The sequence below is a fragment of the Zootoca vivipara genome, chromosome 9 (genome assembly GCF_963506605.1).
Source record: "Zootoca vivipara chromosome 9, rZooViv1.1, whole genome shotgun sequence".
In the NCBI taxonomy this organism is placed as follows: Eukaryota; Metazoa; Chordata; class Lepidosauria; order Squamata; family Lacertidae; genus Zootoca; species Zootoca vivipara.
This window is the reverse complement of record NC_083284.1, coordinates 44,072,817-44,085,946: the sequence shown is the minus strand read 5'-3', so window position 1 is coordinate 44,085,946 and position 13,130 is coordinate 44,072,817. Positions and strand designations below refer to the sequence as shown.

At 48.2% G+C, this 13,130-nt stretch overlaps 1 protein-coding gene across 3 annotated transcripts in view; it reads right to left on the bottom strand.

Moving 5' to 3' along the window:
* Positions 1–12,730, bottom strand: part of TLL1 (tolloid like 1) — a 127,705-nt gene extending 114,975 nt beyond the window's left edge. Inside the window, exons 1-2 of one of the 3 annotated variants that reach the window (XM_035112118.2) lie at positions 12,568–12,730; positions 11,555–12,316 (exon numbers count right to left, since the gene is read on the bottom strand). In XM_035112118.2, coding sequence (XP_034968009.2) covers positions 11,555–11,708 — 154 coding nt within the window. In that variant the 5' untranslated portion in view covers positions 11,709–12,316; positions 12,568–12,730. Of the gene's footprint in view, positions 1–11,554; positions 12,317–12,567 lie in introns of those variants that run through there. The other 2 variants (XM_035112116.2, XM_035112117.2) reach the window with 2 other exon arrangements.
* Between the last annotated feature and the right edge of the window lie 400 nt (positions 12,731–13,130).

Below are 13,130 nucleotides of genomic sequence, written 5' to 3'. Positions count from 1 at the left end.
ACCTCCCCTTCAGCTTCCCTGCAATTCTCCCTGCTAATCCATCACTCTCTAGTTGCAATGACAGCACAATAGCAATAGCGGGCAAAGGTAGCAGAGGTAAAGGCCTCCCTCCCTCAGTCCTAGATTGCTCCAGTGGCAGCAACTTCCAGAAGGTTGGCTGCAGTAATGTGCACTGCTGTCCAGGGCATCCCTCCATAGGGTACATTACAATAGTTAGCACTCGCGAGGCTGCAAAAAGCATGGGTATCTGTTACAAGGTCCTGGTTATGTGGGAAGTCAGCATATCAGATGTACCTAATTAATGACCTTGATCCTCCTATAGTAGCATCAGGTTCACAAGCAGAACTCAATGCTATGCCTGCTCTCCCAGCGTTAACATGCACAGCACCAATAGCAGGTAACTCCCAGGCTCCTAAAGCTTCTGGCCTCTATCTCTAGGCAAAGATTGTTCACCAGGGCAACTAATATCCTTTCTGTTCTTTATCCAGGCCAGAAGCCAGGCTGAAATAGGTCAAGGAATTATGCTTGTCACATCACTGTTTTCAGAATTATATGTGGAGTTCACAGAATGAGGTCAATTGGTCCATTAGATGTCAGACTCCCACCATGTTTATTCAAATATATGGAAATCCTCTTTCTGACTAGCCAGTAAATATGCCAGCTCATGAGAAGTGTGGGCTTTGCTATGGAAAAAGTTTCCATTCAAGAGTTTTGCAACTGCTATCTAACTTTTATGCAACCGTTGTAACACAAAGTATAAATAAGAGTTGATTTACATAGCTAACTGTTTCAGAGAGCAACTCAAAGCTGCCCTGCAAAATAAACCAAGGGTACTAAAGTAGCTTGCAGATATAATTTCAGAGACTCTGTCTATAATATTTGAGAATTTTTGGAGAACAAGCGAGATCCCTGTGGACTGGAGGTGGGCAAATGATGTCCCCATCTTCAAAAATGGGGGGGGGGAGAAGACCCAGGTAAATGCCAACTGCTGAACTTGACTTCAATACAGTCATACCTCGGTTTAAGTACACCCCGGTTTGAATATTTTCAGTTTAAGTACTCCGCGGACCCATCTGGAACGGATTAATCCACTATCCACTACTTTCAATGGGAAAGTTCGCTTCAGGTTAAGTACGCTTCAGGTTAAGTATGGACTTCCGGAACCAATTGTGTTTGTAAACCGAGAGAAAAGGATTTTATCTATATATATAAAGTCCATGTTGTCCCTGCGTCCAGTTGTCCCGTGTGTCCCTGGGTCACTGCGCATGTGCCCCAGGGATACAGGGATTGGACAGCAGAGACTGCGCGCGCGCACTCTCCCCCCCCTCTGCCTCCTCCAACCGCCGCTCCCGCCGGACACCGCCTCACTGCAGGGCACGTCAGGGAAGCGAGGGTGGAGGCCGGCGAAGGCCTCCTCACAACCCTCCCTGGCCGTGAGGAGCGGCGGTTAGAGGAGGCGGGGGGGAGAGTGCGCGCGTCCTTCCTGTCGGCGGCTGGGGGAGAGGAAGGAAGGAGGAGAAAGCAGCGCTTTCTCCTCCTCCGTTCCTGTCCCCCTGCCGCCGACAGCAAGGACAGGTCCCAGGGTTCGGAGAAGCGCTGCGCAAGCGCTTCTCCGAACCCTGGGATGTCTGCTTCCTGTCGGCGGCTGCGGGAGAGGAACGGAGAAGGAGAAAGCAGCGCTTTCTCCTCCTCCGTTCCTGTCCCCCTGCCGTCGACAGCAAGGACAGGTCCCAGGGTTCGGAGAAGCGCTGCGCAAGCGCTTCTCCGAACCCTGGGATGTCTGCTTCCTGTCGGCGGCTGCGGGAGAGGAACGGAGGAGGAGAAAGCGCTGCGCAAGCGCTTCTCCGAACCCCAGGATTCTAGCGCCCGTTATTGAACGGGCTGAAAACCACTAGTAATTACTAAGACACAACATGAGTTTCTCAAATATAACTCATGCCAGAAGAATCTCATTTTCTTTTTTGGATAGAGTTACAAGCTTGGTAGATTAGGGGAATGCTGTGAATGTAGGGTATCTTGATTTCAGTAAAGCTTTTGGCATAGTCCCCCATGGTATTATTGTGGAGAAGCTGGTAAAATGTGGGCTGGGTGAGGCAACTGTTAGGTGGATTTGTAGCTGGTTGACTGCCCAAATCCAAAGAGTGCTCACCAATGGTTCCTCATCATCATGGAAAAAACTAACAAGTGATTCTTGTCCTGGGCCTGTTGTTGCTTGAAGTCTTTTAAAAATGACTTGCATGAAGGAAATGAGGGGCTGCTCATCAAATTTGCATATGATACCAAACTGGGAGGGGTAGCCAATGCTGCAGAATACATGAACCAGGATTCAAGAAGAACTTAATGGATTGGAGAACTGGACCCAAACTAACAAAATGAATTTCAATATGGACAAATGTAAGGTTCTGCACTTAGGCAGGAAGAACCAGCTGCACAAATATAAAATGGGGACACCTGGATTGCCAGTGGTACGTGTGAAAAGGATGTCTTGTACTTCAAGTTACATGAAATGAGATTCTGACTAAACTTCTGAAGCATTTTCTGATGGTAACAGCTGTTTGACAGTGGAACGAATTCCTCCAGAAGGTGGAGGATTCTCCTTCCTTGGAGGTTTTTAAGCAGAGTTGAGATTCCTGCATTGCAGGGGGTTGGACCCTCTACAATTTTATGATTCTATGAAATTCCATGACAAATATAATGTGTGTTCTTGCCAATAAAAACAGCCTAAGATCAATCACCTATTCATTTATTGGTCCTCTTCTCAGGCAAACATCACCTTAGCAATGCTAAGTATGCAGAGCAGGTGGCTAATTACCAAGAGTGCATCCCCTCAGGCATCCTCTTTCCCATACTTCGATAAAACAAGAGCCCAGGAGCTATTTTAGACCAAAATTGATCTCTTCCTCTTTGAATCATTACAATCTCTACTTTTAAATATTGAACGAAAAAAACCACAGACTCACATTCTAATGTCTGTAGAAGCTAGTGCTGCCCAGCAGACAGAGTGCTGAATCTGAGCCTTTGGGGTTGAATATCCCAACTCACTGCTTGGCCTTTGTCAAGCGGACCTTCTCAGACTGCCATCTGTCCAGCAGCAGAAACAGAGGCTTTCTTCTTCAGAATTAATTTTGTGAGGCTAAATGAGACAATGAAGGCATGCAATAATCTGCCAGATACTGAAAACTATACCACTTGCTTTTTTAAACCACAAAATCTTTGGGGAAAGGAAAGGCTAAGGAAAGGCTAAACCAGGCATCCCCAAACTGCGGCCCTCCAGATGTTTTGGCCTACAACTCCCATGATCCCTAGCTAACAGAACCAGTGGTCGGGGAAGATGGGAATTGTAGTCCAAAACATCTGGAGGGCCGAAGTTTGGGGATGCCTGGGCTAAACCCTACACAAATCCAGAGTGGAGACCCTAAGATGGTTGGATGGTGGCTTGCATGCCTCCTTCTGGAAACTCCTGCATCCAAGCTGGTGCCAAAAGTTTTGTTCTGCCAAGGGGGGCGGGTTGTCATCTGGGCAGCCCAGGACCTCCATATACACTGCCAAGGCTTGCACCCCGGAGAGGTCGCTTTGGTGCTGCTAATGCAGCAAAAACAACGTGGAAGGCAGCAGTTAGGGGTTAGTGGTCTCTGCAGCCACAGCAGGCACTGTGATTCTCCAGTGGTTTGTCTGCATCCCTAGAGGCGCACCCCATTGTTTCTCAACATATTCACTTTCCTCTCTCATACCATAATGACTCAAAAGTTACATTTTTTATATGTGTATATACAGAGTTTCCAGGATTAAAACAAAAACAAAATTGTTGCATATACCCTGCAGATTGGGGGTGGGAATCTGAAGCCCGGTGGCCAAATGTGGCCTCCATGCCTCTCCCTCAGGCCCTTGGGATTCTTCCAAGCCACACCCCTCAGCAGCTCTGTTTCACACGATCCTCCTCAAGTGTTTTTGCCTGTATGGAATATGTCCTTGAACTCTTATAGTGCCTCTGACTTGACTTGCTGGAGGAGGATAGAGAGTGGGGATGCGAGAGAAACTGGCTTACTGTACAAAAGTAAAATTTACATAGATTGCTCTGCCCTCTTTTGCCTCTGGCATTGCTCACTATTGGTACGTGGCCCTTGGACAGTTACACAGAAGGAAATGTTGCCCTAGGGGTGAAAAGGGAGCCCTGCTCCTGACCTAGAGGCTGCACATTGCCCACTTGTAATAAATGGATGAAGTTATTACCTACCATGAACCTCAAGCTGAAGACTGACTTCATCAAGGCCCAGGGTTCACAGCATATTCTTCAGCTGTGCTGCAAAAGGCATATTTCCAACTAACAGACCATGATGCTGGTGAATCAAAACACTGGTTGAAGCAAATCAGTTTTGCTCCTCTGTGCTTGCTCTCTCGCTTGGTACCACTGCCCCAAAGTCCTGCCCATTATTCCCTCTGTCTCTCTAGCGAAGTCATTTTCAATCTTCATTTCACTGACCCAGTTCTTCCCCCTCCCTACCCCCATCTTATTTCTGAGAAGCTTTGCAGGGTTGGGAGAACCCTTATGCCTTGAGACAGGACGAGCAAACTAGCTCTCCACACTCCTCATATTCTGCAACATGGGAGGAAGCACATGTACAGGAGACAAGCAAAGGGTGCCACAAAGGCCAGCGGTTAAGCAGTGGAAGAGCTTAACCCGACAGAAAGGCTGTGGCAGATGTGAGGCGGTGAGCCTTAAGAAACCGGACGCCACAAGCAAAGAAAATGACAAGGACAAGCGAATGGGGTTGCTTGCCACAGCCAGCAAGGAAATTTGCTCAGAGCAACAGTTGAAGAACTACTGAACAGATGGGAGGTTGAGACAAAATGAAGTGTAAATGTAGACAGTGTGACTAACTTTCCTCACAAAGGATGGGGGGGTATAACCATAAAAGAAAGCTAAAAATAAGAGCATGATAGTTGCTATAGTTGCAACACAGATAGGACAGAAAGAGCCATCTATGTCTAGTTGGGCTTGCTATGTCCTTGGTCACTTCCTTGCCCAGAAAGCTCTCTGGGGCCTCTATAATGCTGTAGAAAGGCCAGTTTCTTTTGTCATACACACCCGCCTCAAGTCATCTGAGTCCCAGTCAGCCCCACTACCCGAAAGCCAGAAAATGTGGAATTCTGCTTCATCTCAAAATAGCCCCACAGTTCAAAGAAAACTAAACTTTGCCACTCGCATACTTCAACATTCTGATTTCTAGAAAAAATCTAAAAACGGGTCATGTTGCTCCTCTCCCTCAAAACTCTGGCAGAGCTTTTTTCAGCCGGAACTCACCGGAACTCAGTTCTGGCAGCTCTCAGGTGGGCGCCATTGCCATTATAAGAGAACAAGGGAGGCATTCATGGTGAGTTCTGGCACCTCTTTGTCTAGAAAAAAATAGCACTGAACTCTGAGCACAGTGATCAGCCTTCCTGAACCTAGCAAGCCAGGACATAAGGTAAGGCCAAAAGTTGTAGGGATTTGAAACCACTCTCTGTATGGCAGGGAGGCCATTTGTTGTGGTAGCCAGAAATGTAAGCCTGGAAATGGGTTAATCCATCTTCGAGCGCACGGTATCCTCAAGGTGAAGGGGGATAGGCAGCTCCCGTGGAAGCCAAGATCATATCAATGGTTGCAGAGTGCACAATTCACATCTCTCCCCAGCTGAGTGTTTTTCTTTCTGTGTCTCCACCAAAGGCATCTGTAAACAACTCAGCTCAAAGCAAGGGCATCGCTTAAAGTTCTCAATATCATAAATAATATATATTTGTTTATATAAACTGTTTATTCTGCATGAAATATTAAATCAAATGTATTCGTTCTCAGCATCAGATAGATAGATAGAGATATAGAGATAAAGATAGAGATAAAGATAGATATAGAGATAACATCTGACATCACCAATATGTTTACATTCTTTTCCTTTCCTGTTTACTCTAGAATATCCATGCCACTAACATTTTAGAGCATGTGCCTTGGGATTGACCAGAACCTTAAGCATTTCATTGTGCGAACTATTTCAAAATCTTACGAAAATATGGCACAAATTAATTTTTTCCCATTTAACACCAACAATGCAATCCCGCACAGATTGATTCAGAAGTGCTGCAGCCTGCAGTGCTCCATGGGACTTATTACCAGGTACGTGAGCATAGCCAGGTAATTGCCAGAGCCTTAGCCTACAAACCTGGCTGCAAAACTTGGAAGTAAGCCCTATCAACATCAATAGGACTTACGTCTAAGCAAATCCAGTCAGGGGCAGCCTCCGAAAGTTCAATAGCTGGAATACCTAGCTGGGAATGAGCCACACTGAATTCAGCAGGGTTTACTTCTAAGTAAACAGATAAAACTGGAGAGCTCAGAAGCTTGAAATAGCTGTGCTCAAAATGTCTCTTAATTTTTGTGTGTGAGCTGAGCAGATGCAAATTCATTTGACTTCTGCTGCTGTACATTCCTCATCTACAAGCAAAGAATGTTTAGCAATTTATACCAAGGTGATACATATTTATACGATTAGAAAAGGAATCATGCGATAGGGAGCCTATCTGGCACTGTCAACACATACTCCGCAATAATTATGACTAAAAGCAACCAAGTAACACAGCCATTACTCAAATCGCTTACTCTGGAGTGCACCCATCACTCCTCCAACCTCAAGCCACTTGATCCCATCCTTTGGGGAAAGAATAAATAATTGAGGATTGTGGCCAAAAGGAACGCTGACTTTGGCTGAACTAAGTCTCATGGAACAAAGTAAGTAATGCAAAAGAAGTGACCACAAAGCTCAAGCACTTGTTTTACTCTCCAGCTGCAGCACATGGACCAATGTTGTTTATAGTACTCTTTCAAAATGAATTTGGCATACACACACACACTACAAAAATATGTCATTGTGAGCTCAAAAGCCATGACTCAAAAACCATAACCCCCAATGCCAGGAAAGTCACTGAGTGGGATCCAATGGATCCAATATGAACTCACTCAAGCCCCTTAAATAGCCTTTAAATCTAACATGTGATCGTGCTGATGTTTCATGGAAATCTGGAAAAGCAGGTCTTCCATTTAGAGAGAACTTTGACATATTAACTCATCTGTAATGAAAACTGAATTTGAGGTTATCTAAGGCACATTCAATTTCGTCATAACTGTTGACCAGATAACACTTCACAAACCCAAGCACCAGAATTAATAATATAAAGCATTATTCACAGGGTGGAAGCAAACTTTGCTAAGATTTACTACCTACCCCTATAACATACAGCACACAATTAATACTATTAAAAGCTTTCTGAAAGAACCACAGATTGATATTGCCCTATGCAGAAGTCTCTCTCGCACACTGCACCTGCGCTTGAGCAGGGCTGCACTGACCAGCCCCATCAGCACCAACTAGCTCTGCCTCCTGGCATCCCCATGTACAGACAGAAAGTCTGAAGGGAGGATCCTTCATACATGCAAGCCACACATGCAAAAGTGGCCTCCTTACCTTTGTTCATTGAGCAGAAAGCAGGGCTAGTGGGCGTGGCCTTACATATTCATCCAACATGTGAGACGAGCGTCTCTTAGATGCAATTCAGTTTAGAGTTCCTTGCCTCAAGGGGAGACAGTTGCATAGATCAGCGTTTCTCAACCACTGTTCCGCGGCACACTAGTGTGCCGCAAGACGCTGACTGGTGTGCCGCGACATGCGGCGACGAGAAGGGCGATTTGCATTGTCACGTGCCTGGCGGCCGCCAATACTCAACACTAACCCACCAGAAAGGAAGCCGGCCGGGTCACGGCGCGGGGCGAGCGCAGCTCTCAACAGCCACCACCACGGGAGGGTGGTTTTAGACAAACTTAAAGAACCTGGCTGGATGAGCTCAACCTGAAACTTGCTCAGCAAAGGATTGTGCTGGCAGAGAAATCAGCGGCTTGTGAAGCCTTATTACAGGAGATTGCAACCAACACAGCAATTGGCAAGTGTTTCTTACAGTCATAATTATATAGTCAATATAGGGCGGCACAGAGTTAAAAATTTTAACTTTTTAAATGGTGGTGTGCCTCGTGATTTTTTTCATGGAACAAGTGTGCCTTGGCCCAAAAAAGGTTGAGAAACACTGGCATAGATCCAGGGGTTTCACCTTAAGCATGGAAGAAATTCACGTGGGAGGCATAAGGCTCTTCCACGCACTCCAGCCAAGCATTTGAATATTGGGTTTCTGGCCCAAATGAGAAATATTTAAAAGCTTGGTTGGAGGAATGAGCATCGCCACCGCCCATATGTTGGAATCTGATCCACTTTGCTTGTCCAAAGGTGGTAAAATCATCTGCCCTGAACTGATCTTTCCTCTTTCTTATTCCAGTCAGTGACACTTAAGTTGCTATGTCAGTGATGATTTATTGACCAGCCTTGGTAGGAACTTTTATAGCATACTTTTTGCAGGGTTGTTTTTTTAAAAAAATCCTTTTAAAATCAGTTTTGGTTATTTAAAAAATAAAGTCCAGTGGCATAGTTCTGATCCTACCCACTGCTGCTGATTTGCCTGGATAAAAAATTAACTGTCAGTCAAGGTGACTTTAGGAGACTCAAAAAAACTTGTTCCATGATCTGAAAGGCAAAATTTGCCATGTTTCCTAATCCAGAGTGCCCTTAATCTCTTTAGATCTGCCATTCAGTGACTGTCCAGTGAACTGTCCGATTCAGGCTGCAAACCTATACACACTTTCTCTGGGGAAAGCACAACTGAATTCAGCAGGACTTACTTAAGAGTAAACCTCCACCGGCTTCTGCTGTGAAAATATATTTTTGTGGGATCAACTCTGATGTAACACTTTTCATACAGTGCATACGTTTCAGATATAAAACACATCAACCTCGAAGTGCGTGTCCTTGTTTGCAAACTTTTTTTTGGATTACAACCTTTTTTTATTATTACGAATGAATTTTTTTGGAGGCCCCATTGGTGAAAGCTCACCTTGGGTTACAACCTGTTTTGGTTTACAAACAGACCTCCAGAATGGGTTATGGTTGTAAACCAAGGTATGTGGAATGTTGGGGGGGGGGGGGGTTTCCAGAGAATACCCAGCAATGATACATGAACAGGAGACTTGAGTCTTTCCGGTTACTACTCCTGAGTATTTCCCACAAGATCCACCTGTGTTTTGTCTTCCACTATAATGTCTTCCACATGCATGCCTCTTAAGTGTTTTCCTCTGTGGAGGAATTATGCTATAACTGAATTGGCACCTTGGACTTGATCCCAAACTCCACTGCACTGGAAAGCTCCTATCTGTTTTGCAGCTGGAGGTGATAAAGTCTGGAGAAGTAAGATATTGCCATGGGAAAGTCACTTCCCATGCAGAATGGATTCTTCCTTAACGCAAAAGAAGGGCTTACCTAGAGCAGGGATAGGGAACTTGTACCCTGAAGATATCCCATCAGCCACAGCCAGCATGCCCAGTGGCCGGGGTTGATGGGAGCACCGTCTGGAAAGCCACATGTTCCCCATCCCTGACCTCAAGGGCACTTTTCCCCCCATCTCTGACCCTAAGGGCAGTATCCTCCCATCACCAGTACACTAAACAGGAAGCTAAAGACCGAATCTGCTGCTGCTGCTACTACCGTACTACTGTTGCTACCCTCTCTCTCCATGCATTTTCGCTGGAGCCATAACACCTGCCGGTTCCAGAGGATGATTACGGGCCAGCAATCCCAAACAGCAATCCCAAACACCCCCTCCTCTCATTCCCATTAAGAAAATCACTGACTCAGCAAAGCCTGCAAGAGAATGGGTTTTCTACCCTCAGAAGAAGTGTCTGCCATAGGTGATCCAATGATCGCCTTGTGCTGTAAATAAAGGAAGGAGAGCTCTGGACAGAGACATTTTTTACCATCTATCTTTGTTCAAACTAGGATTACATTTTGTCTATACAGTATAGTATGAATGCAGAAACCACATGGGAAAGATTATGAACAATCAACTTCATTTCCTGTGTTCTAAAACCAAGAAGTTAACAAATGTTCACACAGAGAGAACATGGAACACTTGCTAGGTGTGGAAAATGATCTAAAGCTCTGCCTGGAAGTTACGAGCTTCAGTATAGGAGTTTGTTTTGAGTAAAGATGCATAGACTAGGGCAGCTGCATATTGCAGAGCTGTTGGATTATGTACTGTAGTGGAAACAATTTAATTCTCAGGTCAACTGAGTTGATTCTATCCCTCGCCAAGCAAGTATTGATTCAAAATAAGTAGCAGCCTCTACATGAGGTATGGAGAACCTGTGTGGCCCTCCAGCTTCTGTCATTCCTGACCATTGGCCATTCTGCAGTTGGTGGCAGGACCCCAGCAATGCCCACCATCTATAGCTGGAAGGGATCCCATGTGTCATCTAGTCCAGCTCTGCCCCCACCCCCACCGCTGTATGTCAGTCTGAGTCAGGGTTCACTGAGTCTGGCTCCTCAGGACCCCATTTCAGCGCAAGTTCTCAATCTTGGCGCATGAGATGTACTAACAGAGGTGTTGGATCCAGACTTAGCTATGCTTAGACCCACTGAAATCAAGGGGACTTGAGTTGGCAAACCCATTGAAATCAATGAGACTTGTGTTAATAATAATGACTAGCTTAAATCCCTTTGATTTCCGAGGGTCTGCTCTGAGCATGGTTCAGGCAGGATCCAATCCAAATAACAATGTGATCACAGATTACCTTACGCTGCCCATTAAACTGGTGCTGCAAAGCTATGAGATGAAGTGGGGGCAGAGGGTGGAAGAGTGATTTCCAGACAACCTTGACCTTCTCATTTCAGAATTAAAAATCTTGAAAGGGCCATAGGACTGCTCTGCTCCCTGCCAGTCCCCCCTCCCCCATCCTCTCTCTCCTCTGTAGCCCCAAGCAGAAGAAACCTGTTTTGACTAGCGCCTCAATCTGGAGAGAAGGGGATTTGGGGAGAGAGAGAGAGAGAGAGAGAGAGAGAGAGAGAGAGAGAGAGAGAGAGAGAGAGAGAGAGAGAGAGAGAGAGAGAGAGAGAGAGAGAGAGAGAGAGAGAGAGAGAGAATGAAATCGAGAGGATGAAATCGTCCCGGAGAAAGTTGGGATTCTTGCCGTCATCAAGCGGCACGGGAAACAAACTCCAGATTTCTCTCTGTTGTGGTTGATGTGCCTGGAAAGCAGGTTTGTATTCCAGGCACAGCTGCAAAGGAAAAGTGTATGCACTCGTGGGGACATAGCAGGCTTGCAAGCCCGAGGAAAGCAGGTTCTTCGAAATCTACCCCCAGCGGCATTATTGCAAAGAAAAAGGAAGACGAGCGCGAACCCCATTGCGCCTGCCCCGGCTTCTCACGCTTCCTCTTGGCCATGCCTGTTTGGAGTGTCCCACGCCGATCCGGAGGAGGAGGAGGAAGCAGGTGAGCTGCCCCCGCTCCTCTCCTCTCTCCCCCTCCACGCACACACACAGACACACAACTCCCCAAACAAGGGAAGCCAGACAGCCCCTACTTTGGGAAAGAGCGCACGGGAAAGCAAAGGGGTCTGGGCGGCGAGCCCAACGAGGTCCCCTTAACTCACCGGCTTTGCAGGGATCCTTATAATCGATCGCTTCCGCCTCGTCCCCTCCGTCGAGCTCGTAAGCGTATTCGTCGTAGTCGATCCCGGAGCCGCGGGCGAGCTTGCCGCACAGGGTCACGCCAGCCAGCCACAGAGCCACCCTCCAAGCCAGCATGGTCACGCTCCTCCCCAGCCCAGACGGGGAGAGAGAGAGCGAAGGCGCCGCCGAGTGTCAGGAGGGGGGGGTGTATTTGTGTGTGTGAGAGTGGTGTGTGTGTGTGTGTGTGTTTGGGGCTTGCTTGGCTAAGGACGCTCTCCGCCGTCCGCGCTCCTCTCTGGGGGTGTCCGATCCGGATCTGGCGCTTCCCCACTCGCGATGGAAAACACGCGCGCGGGGAAAGGCTTCTCTGTTCGGCCGAGCCCCTGCGTAGAGGCGCTCGCTCGCTTGCCCGCTTCTCTCACCACGTCTGACTGCCCTCCTCGCCTCTGTCAAAGGCCAAGCAAACTTTCCCGGGTTCTCCTTCTCCTCCTCGCTGCTGCTGCTGCTGCCGCCGCCTCCGCCGCTGTTCTTGCAAATTCTCCCGCCACAGCCGCCGCCGCGGCAGCAGCGACAGCAGCGGAGCGGGGCTGCGCGCGGGGGCTCTCGTCGCCTGGGCTGTCCAGCGGCGGAGGCAAGCGCGGGGGATCCTCCGGTCCGCCGATCGCCTCGCGCCGCTCCGGATCCCGTCGCTGCTCCCTGCTCGCCTGCTACTGGGCGGCGGAGTCGGGCTGCACATCGGCGAGCTGCCGAGAGGAGAGAGAGGGAAGAAGAAGAAGAGAGAAAGGGGGGGGGGTCACAAGTCTGTTCCCACCACCGTAGCCCTGCAGTGATGGCAAAGCGCTTGCACTGGAGGGAGCCAGGAAAAGTGCCAAGGCTTCTCCCCCCCCCCTTTTGTGTTGTTCTCTGGGCTTCCCTCCACCCCCACCCCTACCCCACTCCTCCTCTTCCCTCCACTCCTCTTAATTCTCGTCCTGGCCGCCAGCATCCTGCTTACTTATTCATACAATCCGGGTCAGGATCCGGGCTGCTGCTGCTGCTGCTGCTCGGCTCCCTCGACGGCCTTAGGGAAACACCACGCGCGACTGCCCGGGGCGCCTCCCTCGCCATAGGGCTGCTGTCTGCCCGGAGAAGCGAGGCATAGCAGGGCTTGGCGGGGCGGGCGGGCGGAGGGCGGCGGCGGCGATCAGAGCGAGGCCATGCTCCGTCCAGGGGTCGCCGGCATCCGGGCGCGGGCAGAAGGGAAGCGCGCGCGGCGGCGGCAGCGACAAGAACTGCGATGGAGAAGTGCAGCGCCTTCCGCGCTCGCTCGAGGAGGAGAGCTGCTGCTGCTGCCGCTCACTTTCCGCTGCCAGCATGCAAAGGCGAGGGGGAAGGAAGCAAAGTTTCTCTCTCTTTTTCCCCAGCACAGTTTGTTTAAATAAAAGGGTATAAGAGGACCATTGATCTGCAAAGTTCAGCCAACGAAAGCCGTTTCAGCTGTACATTAAAAAAAAAAGTATGCACATACGTTAAGGCAAATTAACATAAATAAATAAATAAGGAAAAGCAGGTTGTGCA